General features: G+C 41.6%; 1 protein-coding gene across 3 annotated transcripts in view; it reads left to right on the top strand.

The window, feature by feature from the left end:
• TBC1D22B (TBC1 domain family member 22B) overlaps positions 1-19,604 on the top strand; it is a 74,601-nt gene that overhangs the window by 3,367 nt on the left and 51,630 nt on the right. For all 3 annotated transcript variants that reach the window (XM_082732287.1, XM_082732285.1, XM_082732286.1), the window contains exon 2: positions 11,963-12,019. In XM_082732287.1, coding sequence (XP_082588413.1) covers positions 11,963-12,019 — 57 coding nt within the window. The remainder of the gene's footprint in view (positions 1-11,962; positions 12,020-19,604) is intronic.

Raw genomic sequence — 19,604 nt, forward strand, 5'->3', positions numbered from 1 at the left:
GTGTAGATGCTTAGAAAGATAGGGGACACTATATACTATGTGGTTAAGCATGCTGGCTCTGGAAACTCACAACTAATAGATAAAAAAGTTCTGGGGATCTCATGCACGACATAGTGATTATACTTAACAGCACTGTATTATAAACATCAAAGTTGCTAAGAGACTGGGTCTTAATTGTTCTCACCACAAAAAAGGAATGATAATTATTTGACTTGACAGAGGCGTTAGCTAATGCTAAGATGGTAAACTTTAAAGTTACACAATGTTATTTGTCAGCTATATATCCAAAAAAAAAAAAAAGCAGACTCTGGAACCTGACTCCCTGGGTTCAAATCCCAGTTCTGCTACTTTCTAGCTGTGTGACCCAGGAGGGCAAGTTTTGTAACCTCTCTGTGCCTTGCTCCAGAGAGGAGCTGTGAAATGGGAGCAGAGTACCTACCCCATAAGGCTGTTAGGAGGGTTAATGACATAATGCGTAGAAAGTGCGTACAAGGTGCTCAATAATAGTAGCTCTCATGAAAGCAATAGTTGTGATTGTTGTAGTTCCCGTTTCGTTTCTCCCCCTTGCTTTAGTTTCTGAAACTGGAATTCAAACACTTTGATCAGTGGTGTGTCTGGGGTTTCCAGTAGTCGTGGGTTAAAAAAAAACAACAACAACAGAAAAACAAAGTACGACCTAATTGTTTATGAGGCAGAGGGTTAACAGAGGCACAGAGAAGCCTCATGCAGGGCAGCTGTGGCTATCAGGTGATCATTATGGACAAGGAGTATGACTGCGAGCCGTCATCCTCAAACTTCAGTGAGTTACCTGGAGGGCTTGTTGAAACGCAGATTGCCAGCCCCATATCCAGAGTTTCTGACTCAGTAGGTCTGGGGGGTGGGACCTGAGGCTTTGAGCTTCTAAGGAGTTCCCAGATGATAGTGCTGCAGCTAACCTGGGGGCAGCACTTTGAGAACCAATGGGATAGGAGCCCTGAATTAAATGGAAAGAAAGCTGAGTTCCTGTGTTGGAAGCTCTTGCCATACGGATCTTGAATAATGCATGCATCTCTGCTTGACTGTCTGATAGGCATCTCACACTTAACATATCCACACAGAACTCTTGATTTCCACATCTGCCCTCTCCTGCAAAGCCGTTCATTCGGTCTCACTTAGTGGTCCCACGGATCACTAGATTCCTCGGACCAAAAATCCTAACATTTGGCTCTTTTCTTTCCCTTCCTGCCACACCTAGTTCGAAAGCAAATCCTGTTGGCTGCTCATACTAGGCCCTGAATCTGAGTCGTTCTCACCACCTGTACCTCGACTGCATGGATCAGACTGAGTCCTCTCTTGCCTGGACTGCTGGTGAAGCCTCCTGCTTCTCTTCTTGGCCCTTTGCAGACCTCTCTTTCATTTGTAATTAGAATGAACTCCAAACTCTCAAGTCTTCTAGGCACTTCGTGTTGGAAAGAGAGGCCAAGTTAAAGACTTTGATATTTATCCTAAGAGCAGTAGGTTGCCATTAGAAGGTTGGTGGGGGCTGTGACACGATCACGTTCCCCTTCATAAAAATATTCTGGCTGCCCTGGGATGCCTAGGTGGCTCAGTCAGTTAAGTGGCTGTCTTTGGCTCATGATCCCAGATTCTCTGGGATTGAGCCCCACGTGGGGCTCTCTGCTCAGCTGGGAACGGGCTTCTGCCTCTGCCTTACTTTCCCTACCTCCCCCCCCTTTCTCTCTCGCTTACTCTCTCAAATAAATAAATGAAATCCACAAAAAATATAAAGTTACTAGTTTCAACTCACATCAGTGGATATTTCTCTTCGCTTTTTCACTCACAGCAGGCATGAGTGGTAGGTAGGAGTAGATGGTATGGAGGCCCTGAAGGTGGGCTTTTCTATCTTGTGCTTCGGGAAGTAAGGAGTTGCTGGCCCCGTGAACATCTCAGTGTCATGAAATTATGAAATGTTATAATTTGACTTTAAGGCCACTGCGTGTAAGGAAACTAAAGCCAGAGAGGGTAAGTGACTGGCCCCAAATCACACTGCAGGACTGCAGATTTCTTGATTCTGGGTCCAGTGCTCTTTGTACTACTTCTTCTGCCTTCCCTCAGTCTCTGCTAAGATTAGGACACCTGTTGAAGCACCTCCTCTAGTCCGGGGGTGTGGGCGTTTCCAGCGAAAAGATGTAGATAAGACCCGAAATGGGAGAGACAGATGTGAGCCAAAGCCCGGCTCATTTCCCACATTTTGATTTCCAGTCCTTCTGGGAAGGGCTTCTTCGTTTTTTTCTTTCTTTCTTTCTTTCTTTTTTTTTTAAAAAAAGATTTAATTTATTTGAGTGAGAGCACACGCGCATGTGAATCTGTGTGCATAAGCAGGAAGGAGGGGCAAAGGGAGATGAACAAGCAGACTCCCCACCAAGCACAGAGCCCAGCATGGGGCATCCCAAGACACTGAGATCATGACTTGAGCTGAAGGCAGATGCTCAACCGACTGACCAGCCAGGTGCCCCTGCTTAGGCTTCTCCTTCTTTTTAAGCAAAAATGTTTATTTTTTAAAAATTTTATTTATTTAATCTCTACACCCTACCTGGGGCTTGAACTCATGACCCCAAGATCAAGTCACACTCCTCTGAGCAAGCAGGGTGCCCCAAAAGTGTTTATTGTTAAAGTTAAGGAGCTCTCTTTAGCATTAAATGAAGTTGAGAAAAGTGTCTCATCACTTAAAATTAGGAGGCTGTAGATTTTCAACTAAAACCTCTGTCATTTGGTTATTTTCCATAACGTGCACTCATGGTTATTCTCCCAGCCTGTCTGGGCAAGCATGTTATATTACAACCTATTCTTACCTTGGAAATGTTTTACTGATGAAGTAAGTGACTAGAAGGTACTAAATTATCACCGAAAGAGGGTAGAACCCCAGCTCTGGAAGACTTCCATCAAGTGAGTGTGTGAACCCAAATCAGTTGCCAGTACGTTTGGCTTTAAATCAGATAGGTCTGTTCCTGTGTTTGCATTTGATCCTTTGTCAGCGCTAAACAAACACCTGTTGATTTTTCCAACTGAGGGTTTTTGCACTGTTGCAACTGTGCAAACCTGCTGTGCCAATACACCCCGTGGTGTTGGTTTTATTAAGGAGAATGTCGGAGGCTGACCAGGAATTTTGCTGTTTTGTCTCTGCTGTGGCATCTGCTGTGGCATTCGTTTCTTCTCAGATGCTGTGTGCTTTCTCCAAGATGCGGGCTTTGATTCTAGTGTTGAGGTCTTGCGAGCCACTAGCCGGCCAGAGCAGAGGCCTGGGGTTTGTAGAGCTTCCGTCTTCACTCACTAACTGTTGTTAATAAGTGCCTGCTGGGGTGTGTTGCACTCTGCCAGGTGGTGAGGGAACTGCAGAAAAAGACATGGTGTCACCACTGCTCTCTAGAAGCTGAAAACCTGCTTGGCATCTTGGCTTCCCCTGGTGAGGATGCTGGTTATCATTGACTCTCTGGTTTCTCCACTACACATATGTTACTTTGTAATCAGAAAAAAACTGAAAAGTGCCGCTGGGTGAAAACACTGTTGAGAAAAGCAAGATATGGATAGATAAGTAGTGCACAATCTCTTGTGTACAGTTTTAAAATGAAGCAGTATTGTATGGTGTTTATGTGTATGTGAATGTGTATAAAAGTATAAAAACAGATGGGGAGGAGTTCATACACGCTTCAGGATTGTGGTTATCTCCTGGGGAGAAACTGCAGTGAGGACTTCAGGGGTCTCCCCAATGCTTTATTTTCTTAAGAAATGTAACACATGTTAAAATTTGTTAAATCTGTTAAATTTGTTAATAAAGTGCTTTCTACCCTTGTGTGGAGCAAATGTTTTGTTTTGTTTTGTTTAGAGGGGGCAGGGAAGGGCAGAGGGAGAGGAAGAGAGAGAATCTTAAGCAGGCTCCATGCCCAGGACAGAGCCCAAGGCAGGGCTTGATCTCACAACCTTGAGATCATGACGTAAGCCAAAATCAAGAGTCAGAATCTTAGGGGTGCGTGGGTGGCTCAGTTTTTCGAGCATCTGCCTTTGGCTCAGGTATTGATCCCAGGGTCCTGGGGTCGAGCCCCCCACCCTCACCCCTGGGTTGGGCTCCCTGCTCAGTGGGGAGTCGGGAATCTGCTTCTCCCTCTTTCCCTCCGCCTGCTTGTGTACTTTCTCAAATAAATAAATTTTAGTGTATGTGCTGCCAAAGCAAGAACTGTCTCTCAAATAAATAAAATCTTAAAACGACAACAAAAAAAAGAGTCAGATGCTTAGCTGACTGAACCACCGAGGCACCCCTGGAGCAAATGTTTTTTAAATTTTGTGTTGGAGAGACCAGTTAGCCAGTCATGAAATTAAGTAATATTTAAAGGAGTATTTAGGGATACCTGGGTGGCTCAGTCAGTTAAGTGATTCTTTTTATTTATTTATTTATTTATTATTTTTTTTAAAGGATTTTATTTATTTATTTGACAAAGAGAGACCACAAGTGGGCAGAGAGACAGGCAGAGAGAGAGAGAGGGGGAAGCAGGCTCCCTGCTGAGCAGAGAGCCCGATGTGGGGCTCGATCCCAGGACCCTGAGATCATGACCTGAGCCGAAGGCAGTGGCTTAACCCACTGAGCCACCCAGGTGTCCCCCCCAGTTAAGTGATTCTTGATCTCAGCTCAGGTCTTGATCTCAGGGTCGTGAGTTCAAGCTCGGCATTGGGCTCCATCCTGCGTGTGGAGTCTACTTTAAAAAAGAAATCGCAGTTATGATTACTAGTCAAAATAAGTCATGTGTATAGTGTGGTACCGTTTCTATAAAGTTTTAAAAAATATTTTATTTGTTAGATAGCGATAGATAGCGAGAGCCTAAGCTGGGATAAGGGTGGGGGGCAGGGAGAGGGAGAAGCAGACTCCCTGCTGATTAGGGAACCCAACTTGGGGCTCAATCCAGGACCCTGGGATCATGGACTGAGCTGAACGCACACGCTTAACCAACTGAGCCACCCAGGCGCCCCTGTATAAAGTTTTAAAAACCTGGAAAACAATATATTGTTTAGGGATACAAACATGGAAAATAATGTAAAAACAAAGATGAGGGTGAGGAATGGCAGATGCAATAAAGTGGTTTCCGAGGGCAGGCAGGAGGGGTGTGTAGCATTTGATCTCATAATGTCTCATTTCTTATGTATGTATGAGTTGAACACCAACCTGGGTGTGTCTTATGTTATGATCTAAATTGAGTTTATTTTAAAAAAATTATTTACTTATTAAAAGCAGTATAAGCCCTGGGCGCCTGGGTGGCTCAGTGGGTTAAAGCCTCTGCTTGTAGCTTCGGTCATGGTCCCAGGGTCCTGGGATCGAGCCCGCATTGGGCTCTCTGCGCAGCGGGGAGCCTGCTTCCTCTTCTCTCTCTGCCTGCCTCTCAGGCTACTTGTGATCTCTGTCAAATACATAAATAAATCTTAAAAAAAAAAGGCAGTATAAGCCCTGATTTATATGTATTTTAGGGAATCAGAGAAGGCATGGGTGAGTGAGTGCTAGGGGCTAGTGTCAGGGAAGATCTCATGGTTGAGGGGTGTAGATCTGGAAGGGGCTGTTTCAGATTGGATACCATACTAAAATGGGAGAAGAGCCTGATTTAGTAGCTAAGAAGCTACTAAAATAGTTCGGAACTAAACTAAAGTTTGGAAGGCAGAGTGGAGACCAGCCTGCTCTCGAGTGTGGTTTGGGAGGAGTAGCAACGGTTCAGACTGACAGGTGAATTATAAATTCCAGGAAATTGACCACCTTCATCACCAGGCTTTTAGTCTGTCTTCATTTCATCTTTGTGATCATCTTGGTTTCTCTTCTAATGTCTTTCCTCTCCTTTTTGAGATTCAGTAAACTGATTAATTAAAGTGTTCTAGATATAGATACATCATGGTTTAGTTTGAGAGTAGGTTAAATTTAGCTTGGGCTCTGATACCTTTGCTGAGGAAGTCCATTACTTATCTTGGCATTTCTGGCTGTGCAGCACGTTGGGGTTGACATATCTAAGAAACAGTCTACTGTGATTTTAAGATCCCCTTCTTGGATAGTAATTAATGGCCTTTGGCCTGTAAGCCTGCACAATTAGGATTGCCTTTTTTCTGCATGGATTACTCGCAGGTGGTAATACCCTTTTAAAAAAGAGAATCTAAGGACCCTCTCTTTTTTTTCTGCCCATTCACCTAACCAGCCTGTTGAAACCTTCCTGCAGAGTTTATCCTCTGATCTTTATATTTTGCTACAAAGAGGCTTGTAAACTTGGAGAGCTCAAGTGTTGTCATCCTAAGAGTATTTGCAAACATTAAAATACAAATCAATGACCCTTGTAAAAAAGTTTTTACTTTCATTCCAGTTAGTTAACACAGTGTTATATTAGTTTCAGGTGTACAATATAGTCATTCAACACTTCCACACATCACCTGGCGTGCATCACATCAATGCATGCCTTAATCCCCATCATTTATTTAACTCATCACCCCCCACCCCGTAACCATCAGTTTTCTATAATTAAGAATCTGTTTTTTTGGTTTGTCTCTTTCTCTTTACCCCTCTTTTTTCATTTGATTTTTAAATTCCACATATGAGTGAAGTCATACGGTGTTTTCCTCTCTCAGACTGACTTAATTTGCTCAGCATTATACTGTCTGGCTCCATCCATCTTGTTGCCAATGGCAAGATTTCATTCTTTTTTATGGCTAAGTAATCCATGGTATATATGTACCACATCATCTTTATCCATTCATCAACTGATGGTACTTGGGTTGCTTCCATGTCTTGGCTATTATAAATAATGCTGCTGTAAAGGTAGAGGTGCATGTATCCTTTCGAATCAGTGTTTTTGTATTCTTTGGGTAAGTACCCAGTTGTACCATTGCTGAATCATTGGGTAGTTCTATTTTTAACTTTTTTTTACAAAAGTTTTAATTTATTGTTTTTAGTAATCTCTACGCCCAATATGGAGCTTGAACTCACGACCCCAAAATCAAGAGTCTCATGCTCTTCCTACTGAGCTAGCCAGGTGCCCCTGTTAACTTTTTGAGGAAACTCCAAACTGTTTTCCAGTGGTTGTGCCAGTTTGCGCCCCCAACAACAGTGCATCGGTGTTCTTTTTTCTATACATCCTCATCAACATCTGTTGTTTCTTGTGTTGTTGATTTTATTTCATTTGATTATTTTATGTTTTTCAAGATTTATTTACTTATTTGAGGGGGGAAGCAGAGGGAGAAGGAGAGAGAATCTCAAACGGACTTCACACTGAGCATGGAGCCTGATGCGGGCTCAGTCCCAGGACCATGGGATCACAACCTGAGCTGAAACCAAGAGTCAGACACTCAACTGACTAAGCCACCCAGGGGACCCTTGTGTTGTTGATTTTAGTCATTCTGATGGGTAAGAGGAGATATCTCATTGTAGTTTTGATTTGTATTCCCCTGATGATAAGTGATGTTGGGCATCTTTTCATGTGTCTGTTGGCCATCTGTGTGTCTTCTTTGGAGAAATGTCTGTGCCTGTCTTCTGACCATTTTTAAGCTAGATTATTTGGTTTTGGGGGGTTAAGTTTTAGAAGTTTTTTTTATATATCTTAGATACCAGCCCTTTATCAGATATGTCTTTTGCAAATATCTTCTTTCATCCATACGTTGTCTTTAGTTTTCTTGATTGTTTCCTTCCCTGTGCAGAAGCTTTTTATTGTGATGAAGTCCCAATAGTGTATTTTTGCTTTTGTTTCCCTTGTCTCAGGGGACATATCTAGGAAGAAGTTGCTATAGCTGATGTCAGAGTTCTGTGTTCTCTTCTAGGATTTTTATGGTTTCAGGTCTCACATTTAGGTCTTTAATCCATCTGGAATTTATTTCTGTGTATGGTATAAGAAAGTAGTCTAGTTTCTTTCTTTTGCACGTTGCCATCCAGTTTTCCTAACACTATCTGTTGAGGAAACTGTCCTTTTCCCATTGGGTGTTCTTTCCTGCTTTGTCAAAGATTAAGTGACCATGGAATTGTTGTGGCTTTATTTCTGGGTTTTCTGTTCCACGCATCTATGCCTTTTGGGTTTCTTTGTTTGTGTTTTCATTTTTGTTTTGTTTCAGCTTTCTTTCTGTAAGTCGGACTCTCCCATTATTCTTTGATCTCTCATTTTCTTTCTTCTTTTCCTCTGCCTACACAACTCTGTAAACTGTTTAAACATGTTAAAGTTGTATTTATTTTTTTTATCTTTGTAGTAGTGTATGTAATGGTTTGTTTGCAAATTACTGAATAACCTTTTGGAAAAGTTTGGGGAGTTAGAGATTCTTAATTGCTAAAAAGGTCATATCCATATGGTCATATGGTCATATCCATAAAGATTGTACATAAGAACATTCTCACTGGAATTTTAGTAGAAATAAAAATGAAAATGATTGAATTGGCTGCATTTTTACTTAACAGCAACTTTAGGATCACATCTATTATGTCAAACAAAGTACTTGGTAACCTTGTTCTACTTTCTAAGTGTTGGGTAAAGAGTAAATTACCAAATGGGAGGGAGGAGGAAAGCCAACATTTCTTGGACGCTGAACCAGGCAGCATTCTGATGTTTGCAAATCTATCTCATTACCTGCTACTGTTACTACCTGCCCAGAATTGGCTAAAGGGCTTTTTACCCATTGTCTCATTTAAACCTCCCAGTCCTCTTAACATCACTTAAAAAAAATTTTTTTTTAATTTTAAAATTTTATTTATTTGACAGAGATCACAACTAGGCAGAGAGGCAGGGAGGGTGGGGGGAAGCAGGCTCCCCGCCGAGCAGAGAGCCCCATGTGGGGTTTGATCCCAGGACCCTGAGATCATGACCTGAGCTGAAGGCAGAGGCTTAACCCACTGAGCCATCCAGATGTCTCCTTAAGATCGCTTTATTTATATCTTAAAAAGGTGGTTACCTGTACATGATACTAATTCGGAAAGGCACAAAAAAGTGCTTAGTAAAAACTCATCTCTCTGCTGCCACGTCCTGTAGTCCTCCAGTTCCTCTTCCAAAACCTTGCCACTGGTGTCTTGTGTATTTGCTCAGAGATACTCTAAACCTATGTAAGTATGCAGATATGTTTTATTGTAATGATTTTCCACAAAAATGGTGATATGCTATGCATTCAGCTCTGCATCTTTTTTTTTTTTTTAAAGACTTTATTTATTTATTTGACAGACAGAGATCACAAGTAGGCAGAGAGGCAGGCAGAGAGAGAGAGGGGGAAGCAGGCTCCCCGCTGAGCGGAGAACGCAATGCGTGGCTCGATCCCTGGACCCCGGGATCATGACCCAAGCCGAGTGTAGAGGCTTAACCCACTGAGCCACCCAGGTGCCCCACAGCTCTGCATCTTTTATTAGTGTTTTAGAGTTTGTTTCATGTCAGTGGGTATAGAACAGGCCTCATCCTTTAACAGATACACCATAATTAACCAGTCCCCTCTTAGTAACAATCCTTTTTCTTTTAATAGGCAAGTTTGGCCCTTTTCGATTTACTGGAATGACTGATACATTTTATTGTAATTCTGTTTTTAATATTTTCTTTAAAAGAAAAATCTTGGGGCACCTGGATGGCTCAGTTGATTAAGCGTCTGCCTTTGGCTTAGGTCATGATCCCAGGGTCCTGGGATCGAGCCCCACATTGGGCTCTCTGCTCAGTGCAGAGCCTGCTTTTCCCTTTCCCTCTGCCTGCTGTTCTGCCTACTTATGTTCTCTCTATCTCTCTGTCAAATAAATAGATAAAATCTTTTTAAAAAATGAATGAATGAATGAATGAAAAATTTTTACCGTGGGGACTGAACTTGCTTTGGGAGGTGGGGTTGCATGTGTCTATACTGATAATTGGGGAAATTTGTGTTTTTATTCTAGTGATTGCATCGGTAAGTATAATTTTATACCATATTTCTTGAGACATCTATTGACTGCTTACCATGATCAATGATGAAATTAGTATATTTCCTGCCCTTTCCTCCCCCTGCTTTTAGTTGATTATATTATTTCTCTTAGTTTTATCTTCTATCCTAAAACACACTTATGCTTCTATTACTTGAGCATTCAGCTTTTTAAAAATTTTTTTAATTTAAATTCAGTTTAATTAACATGTAGTGTATTATTAGCTTCAGAGGTGGAATTCGGTGATTCGTCATTTGCATCTGACATCCAGTGCTCATTACCTCACGTGCCCTCCCTCATGCCCATCACCCCGGCGCCCTATCCCCCCACTCACCTCTCTTGAGCTATCAGCTTTAAGTAGCTTTTGAGCTTTGTCAGTGAAAGCTGAGGAAATCAACATACTTACTCATTCTGTCCTATGTCTCATTTTCACCTTTGCCAATTACATTGTTTTTACATTCTCTTCTCTAACCATAAAGCCTCAAATTTAAGAGTTAGTTGTCAGACAAAATCTGCTCAATGCTCTGCACCAGTCCTTTTATTGTAGTTTCTCCATTTAGCTCATTGTTCATTGAAGTTTTTCTTCTAGCAGTTTCTTCAGGAAGGAGTCAAGGAAATCCTTCTTCCTGAGTTCTTACGCGTTGCAACATATTTTTCTGTCACCTTTGTATTTGAGCAACAGTTTGGCTGGATATGGATATTGTATTCTCTAGTCACTCTTTTTTTTATTATTATTACTGTGACCTATCACGTGGAACAACCATGCAGTATGTAACTTGATGAATAATCACAGAGGGGGCACCCCAGAAGCACACTTGTGTCTGTTCTCAATCACATGTCTCTCCTTCCCTCCAAAATAACCACATCCTTTTATGTTCATTGTTTCTTGCTTTATGATGTTACTACTATGGGTGCATCCCTAGATGACAGAAATCCTTTTGCCTGTTTTTGAAGTGTATATAAGTAGAATCATACAGTATTTACTTTTGTACTATTTGCTTGTTTTGCTCAACATGACATTTGGAAGATTCATGCGCATTACGATTTGCAGCCCGACTTCGTATGTTTATGCTGCTGTATAATATTTGATGATACAAACATATTACGGTTTATTTTCTCTTGGACACTTGGGTTATTTCTCGCTTTATGACAAAAGGAACTCTGATGCTATAAATAGTTTTATATATGCCTCCTGACACACACATGTAGGTATTTCTCTTAAGATACAGATTTGAGGGCAGCCCTCTCAGCCTCCCTCCCTCTTCAGGAGCCTTGTACTATCACTTTACCATCGTTCAATAAACCTTGTTTTGCTGCCCACCAAAAAAAAGGTATAGATTTGAGAATGAAAATACTGGGCCTCAGGGCATGCATATTTCATTCTTCCTGGATATGGCCAAACTGTTTTTGGAAGTGAGTTATATCACCTAATACCCCTACCAGCCATGAGTGAGAGTCATTTGGGTCACCCTTCCCTTGGTATCTTGTGTTGCTTCACTGTCTTTTAGTCCAAGTGAGCCTTTGGGGTAGGTGGTGCTCCCATGTCACAAATGAGAAAACAGGGTCAAGGTGGTCATGTAATTTCGTGCCAGTTTACAGAGGTGGTGGGCGCCGGAGCTGGCATTCAAACTATGCTCTCCCTAGCTCCAAAGCCTGTTACCTTTCCATGCTGCCTTCTTTACAGATAGAACTTCCAGTGGTCAGGTGTGTAAGGTGCTGAGGCCCCAGTGGAGGATGAACATTCTCCAGAGAGTTGATTGATCGATTGATTTTTTTTTTTTAAGTTTATTTAGGTAAGCAATCTGTGCATCCAATGTGGGGGTCAAATTCACGACCCTGAGATCAAGAGTCGCATGTTTTACTGATGAGCCAGCCAGGTGCACCCTGAGACTTTTTTTTTTTTTTTTTTTTTGTAAAGTTTGCTATCCTTTGGCGTGGATATGGTTGTTCTTGGAGGTAACCTGTTTCTCAAAGTCCCTTCCAACTTTGTGACGCAGATGGTATTTACCCAACATGTTTAGCTTCCTGACAACTTGCTGCTTTCTTTTTTCTTGCTTTTAGCATCCAGCCTGTGTATGGAGCACAGCACCCACCTCTGGATCCTCGGCTCACCAAAAAGTAAGTCAAGATATTTTTCCATTCAGGCATATACTTTTTTTTTTTTTTAAGATTTTATTTATTTATCAGAGAGAGAGGGAGAGAGAGCGAGCACAGGCAGACAGAATGGCAGGCAGAGGCTGAGGGAGAAGCAGGCTCCCTGCTGAGCAAGGAGCCCGATGTGGGACTCGATTCCAGGACGCTGGGATCATGACCTGAGCCAAAGGCAGCTGCTCAACCAACTGAGCCACCCAGGCGTCCCCAGGCATATACTTCTTTTAAAACTCCTGAACCTTCCCCTGTTTTTTTCGCAATGACAGCTTCTGCTTTGATCTTTTCTAGCTTCTCCCCTGCTCTTTTTTGGATCAGAAGATAAGCAATCTTCTTATCTCTAAACAGTCTATTACTAAGTGGGAAACTAATTCACATCAGAGATTTTGTTTTCCTACATCGGAAGCAGGTGTATAGAGGGTTTGGTGTTGGACTCTATTGTAGTGGAAGAATCTTTATTGATTAAATGTGGTCCCCAAATTGGACGATTGATGACCTTCTTCTGGTTTCTGGGGTTCATTGCTTCTGAATATGTGTAGGTCTGCCACCTGTTCCTTACATTTTATGAGAACGAGGGCAAACAGAATATAACTGGAAGGCTGGCATTCTTCAGGTCCTCTTTTTCTCTGACACCCTCAAAGAAACCCAGCCATACAGTAGAGTTAAAAGCTCCCGGGGGGTTATTTCTCTAGTAAAATTCTAATGGATTATTTTCAAACATAGTAGAAATGCTGGTTAAATCCCAAGATGTGTGGCTGTGTATTCCTACCCTCAATTATCACTTTATCACTCCTTTCTCTCATGGGCTGTCATTCAGCCACAGTGAATTTAAATGAGGGGATGGGTCATCTTCTCAGATTTTCTAAAAATTTTGGGTTCTATCTCTGAGTATGCTAATCTTAGAGACTTATTTCTAGGAAAGCTTAGTTTTTAGCGAAAGCTGGGTGATTTGAGAGGTATAGAAGACCTAGGTTTTCATCCTTCTGGGGACTGTGTAATAGTACCTACCCTTTTTCCCTTCACAGTCAAGGAAGGAGTAAAGATTATATTAAAATACTTTGGGGGCACCTGATTGGCTCAGTGGGTTAAGCATCTGCCTTCGGCTCAGGTCATGGTCTTAGGGTCCTGGGATTGAGCCCCGCAATAGGCTCTCTGCTCAGTGTGGAGCCTGTGTCCCCCTCTCTCTCTCTGCCTGCCTCTCTGTCTACTTGTGATCTCTCTCTCTGTCAAATGAATAAAAATAAATAAAATAAAATACTTTGAATACCCACAAAAATACTGTGTCAGATGTACATTATCAGTATTTTAATATTTAAAAAAGTAACTTAGCAGAATATGTGGTGAACTTTCTGTAATTCTGTCAACTCTTTTTAGAATTTTTTAATTTTTAAAAAAAAATTTTTTTAAATTTTTAAATAAAAATATTTATTTATTTATTTATTTATTTGACAGAGAGAGATCACAAGTAGGCATAGAGACAGGCAGAGAGAGAGAGAGGGAAGCAGGCTCCCTGCTGAGCAGAGAGCCTGATTCGGGGCTAGATCCCAGGACCCTGAGATCATGACCTGAACCGAAGGCAGAGGCTTAACCCACTGAGCCACCTAGGCACCCCCCAAACTCATTCTTTTTGCACATTAGCCAGTGTGTGGAAGGTACAGTCCTCTGAATTACTGTGGAAGTGTGACTGCTGTTATTTTCTGTAATGCACAGTTTTTATACCAGAAACCACTAGACTGTAAACTCTTTGAGGTAAGGGACTTTGTTTTATTCACCATTCTGCCGTTAGTACCTAGAACAGCATGTGGCACTTAGTAGGCACTGAGTAAACATTTCTGGAATGAAGGAGTAAAATCACTGCATTTACTTAGTCCATGGACTTTACTTCAGTGCCTCTAGTTCATACCTTGCTATTCTTGGGGGCGGGGTAGGGGAGCATGTTTTCTGTGACATTCCCATTAAGTAGAATGGATCCTGTTTCTTGGTTTTACCAGTAATAGACTATCTAGTCTGTTGGCCAAAGAAGCAGGCATGACTCAACAGTCTCCCTGCCCCTGCTGTTTCTTGCTCAAGAACCATAATTTTATTCAGCTATTGAGAAACATACATAGAGTAGGTATCCATATTAGTTGAAGCCTTCAATAATAATTTCTTGGTAATCTCAGTGACTGGCCTACTGTGGGCTCATCTCATTGGTTCTGGAAGTGAGATATAAAAGAAAGTCTCCTGAAGGAAGGTACTGGGAAGGATTTTCTTGTTTGACCAGAGGGATCATTTTGTGAAGAGAGCCTCTTCTTGTCTCCACGCATGTTTCCTGCTTTCCAGTGTGGTAATGGGAAAATGAGATGCTGAAAGCTTCAGCAGCTACCTTGTAACCTGAGGGACTGCCAAGAGACCCGCAGAGACACCTGCCCGAGTGTCCTGACATCACGGTCTTGACAATTTCAGCATTGTAGTTGAGTGTTCTGTTCCTTGTAGCCAGTTCTGTTCATGTCCAGGATTTGTTGATCGGTAATAGATCCATTCCAGCATATTTTATAATGGGCTTTGATAAATACATAGCTAACATAGAAATCAGTCTGTCCTCTCACACGTAAGACAGCAGAGTGTACTGTCCTGTTTTATGTTCGTGTCAGAGTCACCACACCGTGTGTGCATCTGTTACTGAGTGAGTTTTCCTTGATTCTCTGTTGAGGCCAGGTCTTGAGGAATTTTGCCATATCCCAGGCTACCAAGACACATTTTCTCCACTTTTGTTTTCCCACCTATTAGTTATATAAAACCACCAATGTTCTCCCTGATCATTCATCAGAGTTGCAATCAGACTTTCAATAGAAGTAATCACTTAGCTCTGTGATTTGGGAGGAATGTAATTGTCACTGAATAAATTGCTTCCCCTTTTCATGCACATGGAGGTCTGTTATTAGTGCTCTGCAACATGGGACAGCATCTAGGTCTGCACGGACCATTTTACAATTCCAGGTTGTTACTATAAAACATTTATCGCCCTTATTTTAGTACCTTTGTTGGGACATTTTTATTACTTTCTCCACTACACGATTATCGTTCCACTTCAGACTGCCATTAATTACTGTGTGGTTAATCCCCATCACAGCGGAAGCCTTTACGCTGGCTCTTCAATCACCTAAACTGCACAAGCCGAGTACACCGTTCCTTGTCTGGATATAGTGACTTCAATTTGCCAAATTATTACCATTAGTGATCAGATTGCCTGCGGTAATTTTTACAGCTCAAATAAAACTAGTCTTACTGCAGAGTGGCCCCATTGGCCACTTGATGGTATGACAAGCTTCTAAATTTATTGTTTTCTGAATTGATGCTAGAACATGATAGGTCCTAGTTCCGAGTTACAACACTAGTTCACAGGAAGCCATGCTAGTTATTGTGATGACTGGGTGGATTTGTATGTTACTGAATAACCCCCACTTGCTTCACTCCCCTTACCAGTGTCAGATGTTTTTTTTCTAAATAAACTTGTATCCTGTTTCTATTAAGCAAGCAACCCTATCAGCAAAACAGTGTAGTATCCATCAGATTATAGAGTGATTGGTCCTTTGTTTCCTAACCAGTAGGACCTGCAGCCATTCTTGCTCAAAATATCCTTTGGGGCTTGTGTTCCCACTTAACAAGTTACCATTCACCAAACAACTGAAGTTTCTCTCAGATGTGCTATTTGTTTCAGGGTCATGTGCCCTTGTTGAGTCTCATTTTCTTCACCACCTTATAGCTCCATGGTCTTGGGCAATTACGACCTCTCTGATCTTTAGTTTCCCCATCTATAAAATAGAAATAATAAGACTCATGTCAGAGTTGTTGTGAGGATTAAATAAGGTCTTTGCGAAAGTACCTTTAATTTTTAATTTTTTTTTTTTAGATTTTATCTTTATATAATCTCTATACCCAACATGGCACTTAAGCTTATGTCCCTGAGATCAAGACTTGCACACTCCACTGACTGAACCAGCCAGGTGCCCTCAAAAGTGCTTTTTATTTATTTTTTTTAATTTTGAAAAAGATTTTATTTATTTATTTCACAGAGATCACAAGTAGGCAGAGAGGCAGACAGAGAGAGATGGGGAAGCAGGCTCCCCGCTGAGCAGAGAGCCTGATGCGGAGCTCGATCCCAGGACCCTGGGATCATGACCCTAGCCGAAGGCAGAGGCTTAACCCACTGAGCCACCCAGGTGCCCCTATTTTTTTTTTTTTAATTTTCTTTTTTTATATTTTAAAAGATTTTATTTATTTATTTATTTGACAGAGAGCTAGGGAGAGAGCACAATAAGCAGAGCAGCAGGCAGAGGGAGAGAGAGAATCAAGCTCTTTGCTGAACAGGGAAAGAGTGTAATGAAGGTCTCTGTGAGAGGCCACCTGGGTTGTAAGATTAATGTAGATCTGTTTAAACAATCTTGGCTAAACTTTGAGCCACCCTAATGGTGTCTTGGGTTGGTTATAAATTTTGGGGGACCTTGTTAAAATGAGGCAGCCTCTTATCCAGAGGTACCCTCAGCCAGCATTACCTGGATTGGTTTTCTGGTTGTGACTCCTGATGTCAAAAGGGAAGAGAGAGACTTCTCCAAGGATTGTATTCTTGGATGTGGCTTCTTCCCATTCTGACCACCAACATACTCATCCTGTTCTGTGTACACAGGAGGTGATTACTACAAGACGAGAACATTGGGACTCTCAGCTGTGCACACTTGGGAAATTAAAGCTGTGGTGTTATGTGCTCAGTTCCCTTTACAACAACTCTACCCAGGCCACAGAGCTTACTAGACCTCTTTTTCTAGGCGGATTAGTAAGAAAGAGTGTATGCAGGCTCCCAGGTCAGGTAGACCTAGATTGGCTTATAACCTCAGTAAGCCACAGTTTCCTTATCTGCAAATGGAAATAGTAATGATAATAATAGTACTTCATAGCCTTACGAATGAGCTTTCATCAGAAAATGGGTGTATATAGTAGCACAGAACCTGGCACCCCATAAATAGCCAATACATGTTAACTTTTGGGTACGTGTAAATTTATATTATCTCCTCCAGAGAGAACAGAATTGATAAACATGAAAACACTTCAGCCCCGTTGTTGCTGGTCTAGACTTTTTTGCTTTCTCTCAGTGGCAACCTAGGTACCTTTTCACTTTGAAATGCCTCTTTGGTTCTGTGAATGGTTCTCACCAACCTTCTGTCCTCAGACTCCTACCCCTTTAGGGACCCCCTCCCCCACGAAGGTCTCTTCCTGAGGACAGAGCTGACTTTTTTAACTGGTTGGTTGAGTTTTGGGTTTTGTGGAATAGGTATCCCTAAAGTGATTTCTCAAAATGGTCTGCTTGGAATTTCCGTTTTTCTGTCACAGGGAATGACATTCTTCCCTCCCTTCTTTGCTCTGTAGTGTGCTGCAGTATGTCCTTCCAATTTCTATTTGCAAAAGTCTTCATCAGAGAAAATTCCAATTCTTAATCTTAATAGTTGACTTACACTGAATCTTCATCTGCTTCAAAAAATATAATAAAATACTTGAAATGCATAAAAAGGTGTAAAGAAAAATATAACACACCCTTATGTACGCACCACTCAAATGATTTACATTCTTCATTCTTATAGAAAGCCCAACGCTCCACACGCTGTCTCTTGGTGTGGGTTTTGTTTTTTTTTTTACACAATGGAATACTATGCAGCCATCAAAAGAAATGAAATCTTGCCATTTGCGACAACATGGTTGGTGTGGGGTTTTAACCCAGGCCAGAGTATGCGCATGCTTCAGCCAGTGTTCATTCAGCATCCAGCCACTTATTTTGCCAGAGTTAAAATTCAGCTTCTTGATTTAATGGCTTATTTTTAAAATCCTCAAAATATCAAAAGACTTTTTAGGATGGGTGCCTGACTGGCTCAGTCATTAGAGCATTCAACTCTTGATCTTGGGGTGGTGAGTTCAAGCCCCAAGTTGGGCGTGGAACCTACTTAAAAGGGGGGGCATCCAAGTGGCTCAGTCAGTTAGACACCTGACTCTTGATTTTGGCTCAGGTCATGATCTCGGGTTTTGAGATCAAGCCCTGTGGCAGGCTCCACGTTCAGCAAGGAGTCTGCTTGAGTTCTCTCTACCCCTCTCCCAACCTGTGCCCTGCAACAGGCACATGTGCATGCTCTTGCTCTCTCAAAAAAAAATAATAGTTATAAGTATACAAATACAAATAAAATAAAAAAGCAAGAGACAGTATTTAGGAAACAGCCAGGAAAAAACAGTAGTTACCTTGGTATCTTTACCACTCCATATCACTCTGTTGGGTTCATGATGTGCAATCTTGAGGTAAACATTGCCTCCAAAGAGGAAAACAACAATAACCATAGAATCCTATGCAGTTTTTTTATTGATGCACATCTGCCTGTTTGTTCTCCTTTTTTTAAGGTTTTATTTATTCATTGGACAGAGAGAGCGCATAAGCAGAGGAACTAGAAGGCAGAGGGAGAGGGAGAAGGAGGTTCCCTGCTGAGCAGGAAGCCTGTCCCGATGGGGACTGCATCCCAGGACCCTGGGATCATAAGCTGAGCCAAAGGCAGATGCTTAATCAACTGAGCCAGCCAGGCGACCCCTGCCTATTTGTTCTTGACAGGGGACCTTCTGAGGTGTGTACTGCAGGCAGTGGGTCCTGCATCCCCCTCAACAAAGGAGAAGCGGGCATGGTGACAAGTCCTTAACATACAGCCTCACCAGGTCCGCAGAGGAGTAATTTGCCTTTTCTGGCTCACGGATGGATTTTTGACAGCATATATTCACAATGTGTTGCTCCAGTTTTATTTTCTTTGAATTGAGCTCGTGTTCATTTCTGATTGTTCATTCAGTAAGTTTATAAATACCCTTACTTTAGGGATTGCTGAAAGCCAACAATCTTATCCACTGATAAATAAAAATATTATGCTCACTGTAGGAAACACGAATAATTCAGAGGCCTATAAAAATGAAATTAGATATCACCTATAATTCCACAGCCTAGTGATAAGCACTGTTACCATTGTGATCTATTATCTTACTGGTCTTCTCTATGCATGTACTTTTTTCTTAATATAGAGATTATAAAAATATTTTTTGGTTCCAATTTTCACTTTATTGAGATCATTTTCTAGTGTTATTAAATAGCCTGTAAGATGTGCTTTTCAGGGGTATTATAACATTTTGTCTGGTGGCTGAACTGTGATTTATTTCATCATTTCCAATTTCTAGATGTTTATGTTGTTTTTAGTCTTTAACCAAAATAAGTAACACCATGATAAACTGCCTTAAAGCCTCTTTGACTCTCTGGTTATTTGTTAGTATCAGAGATTACAAACCGTTTTAGGGCTTATGGTATGGTATGTTGCCAAATTGTTTTCCAAAAGGCTGTACAGTATACCCCCTCACATCCGGCAGTATCAGATGGTCAGCACTGAGGAGAACTGCTCTTTAGAGCTTTGCTAACTGAGCAGGTGGAAAATGGTATTTTGTTTCTGGGGTGCCTGGGGGGCTCAGTGGGTTAAGCCTCTGCCTTTGGCTCAGGTCATGATTTCAG

Source organism: Mustela nivalis (assembly GCF_964662115.1).
Source record: "Mustela nivalis genome assembly, chromosome: 5".
Taxonomy (NCBI): Eukaryota; Metazoa; Chordata; class Mammalia; order Carnivora; family Mustelidae; genus Mustela; species Mustela nivalis.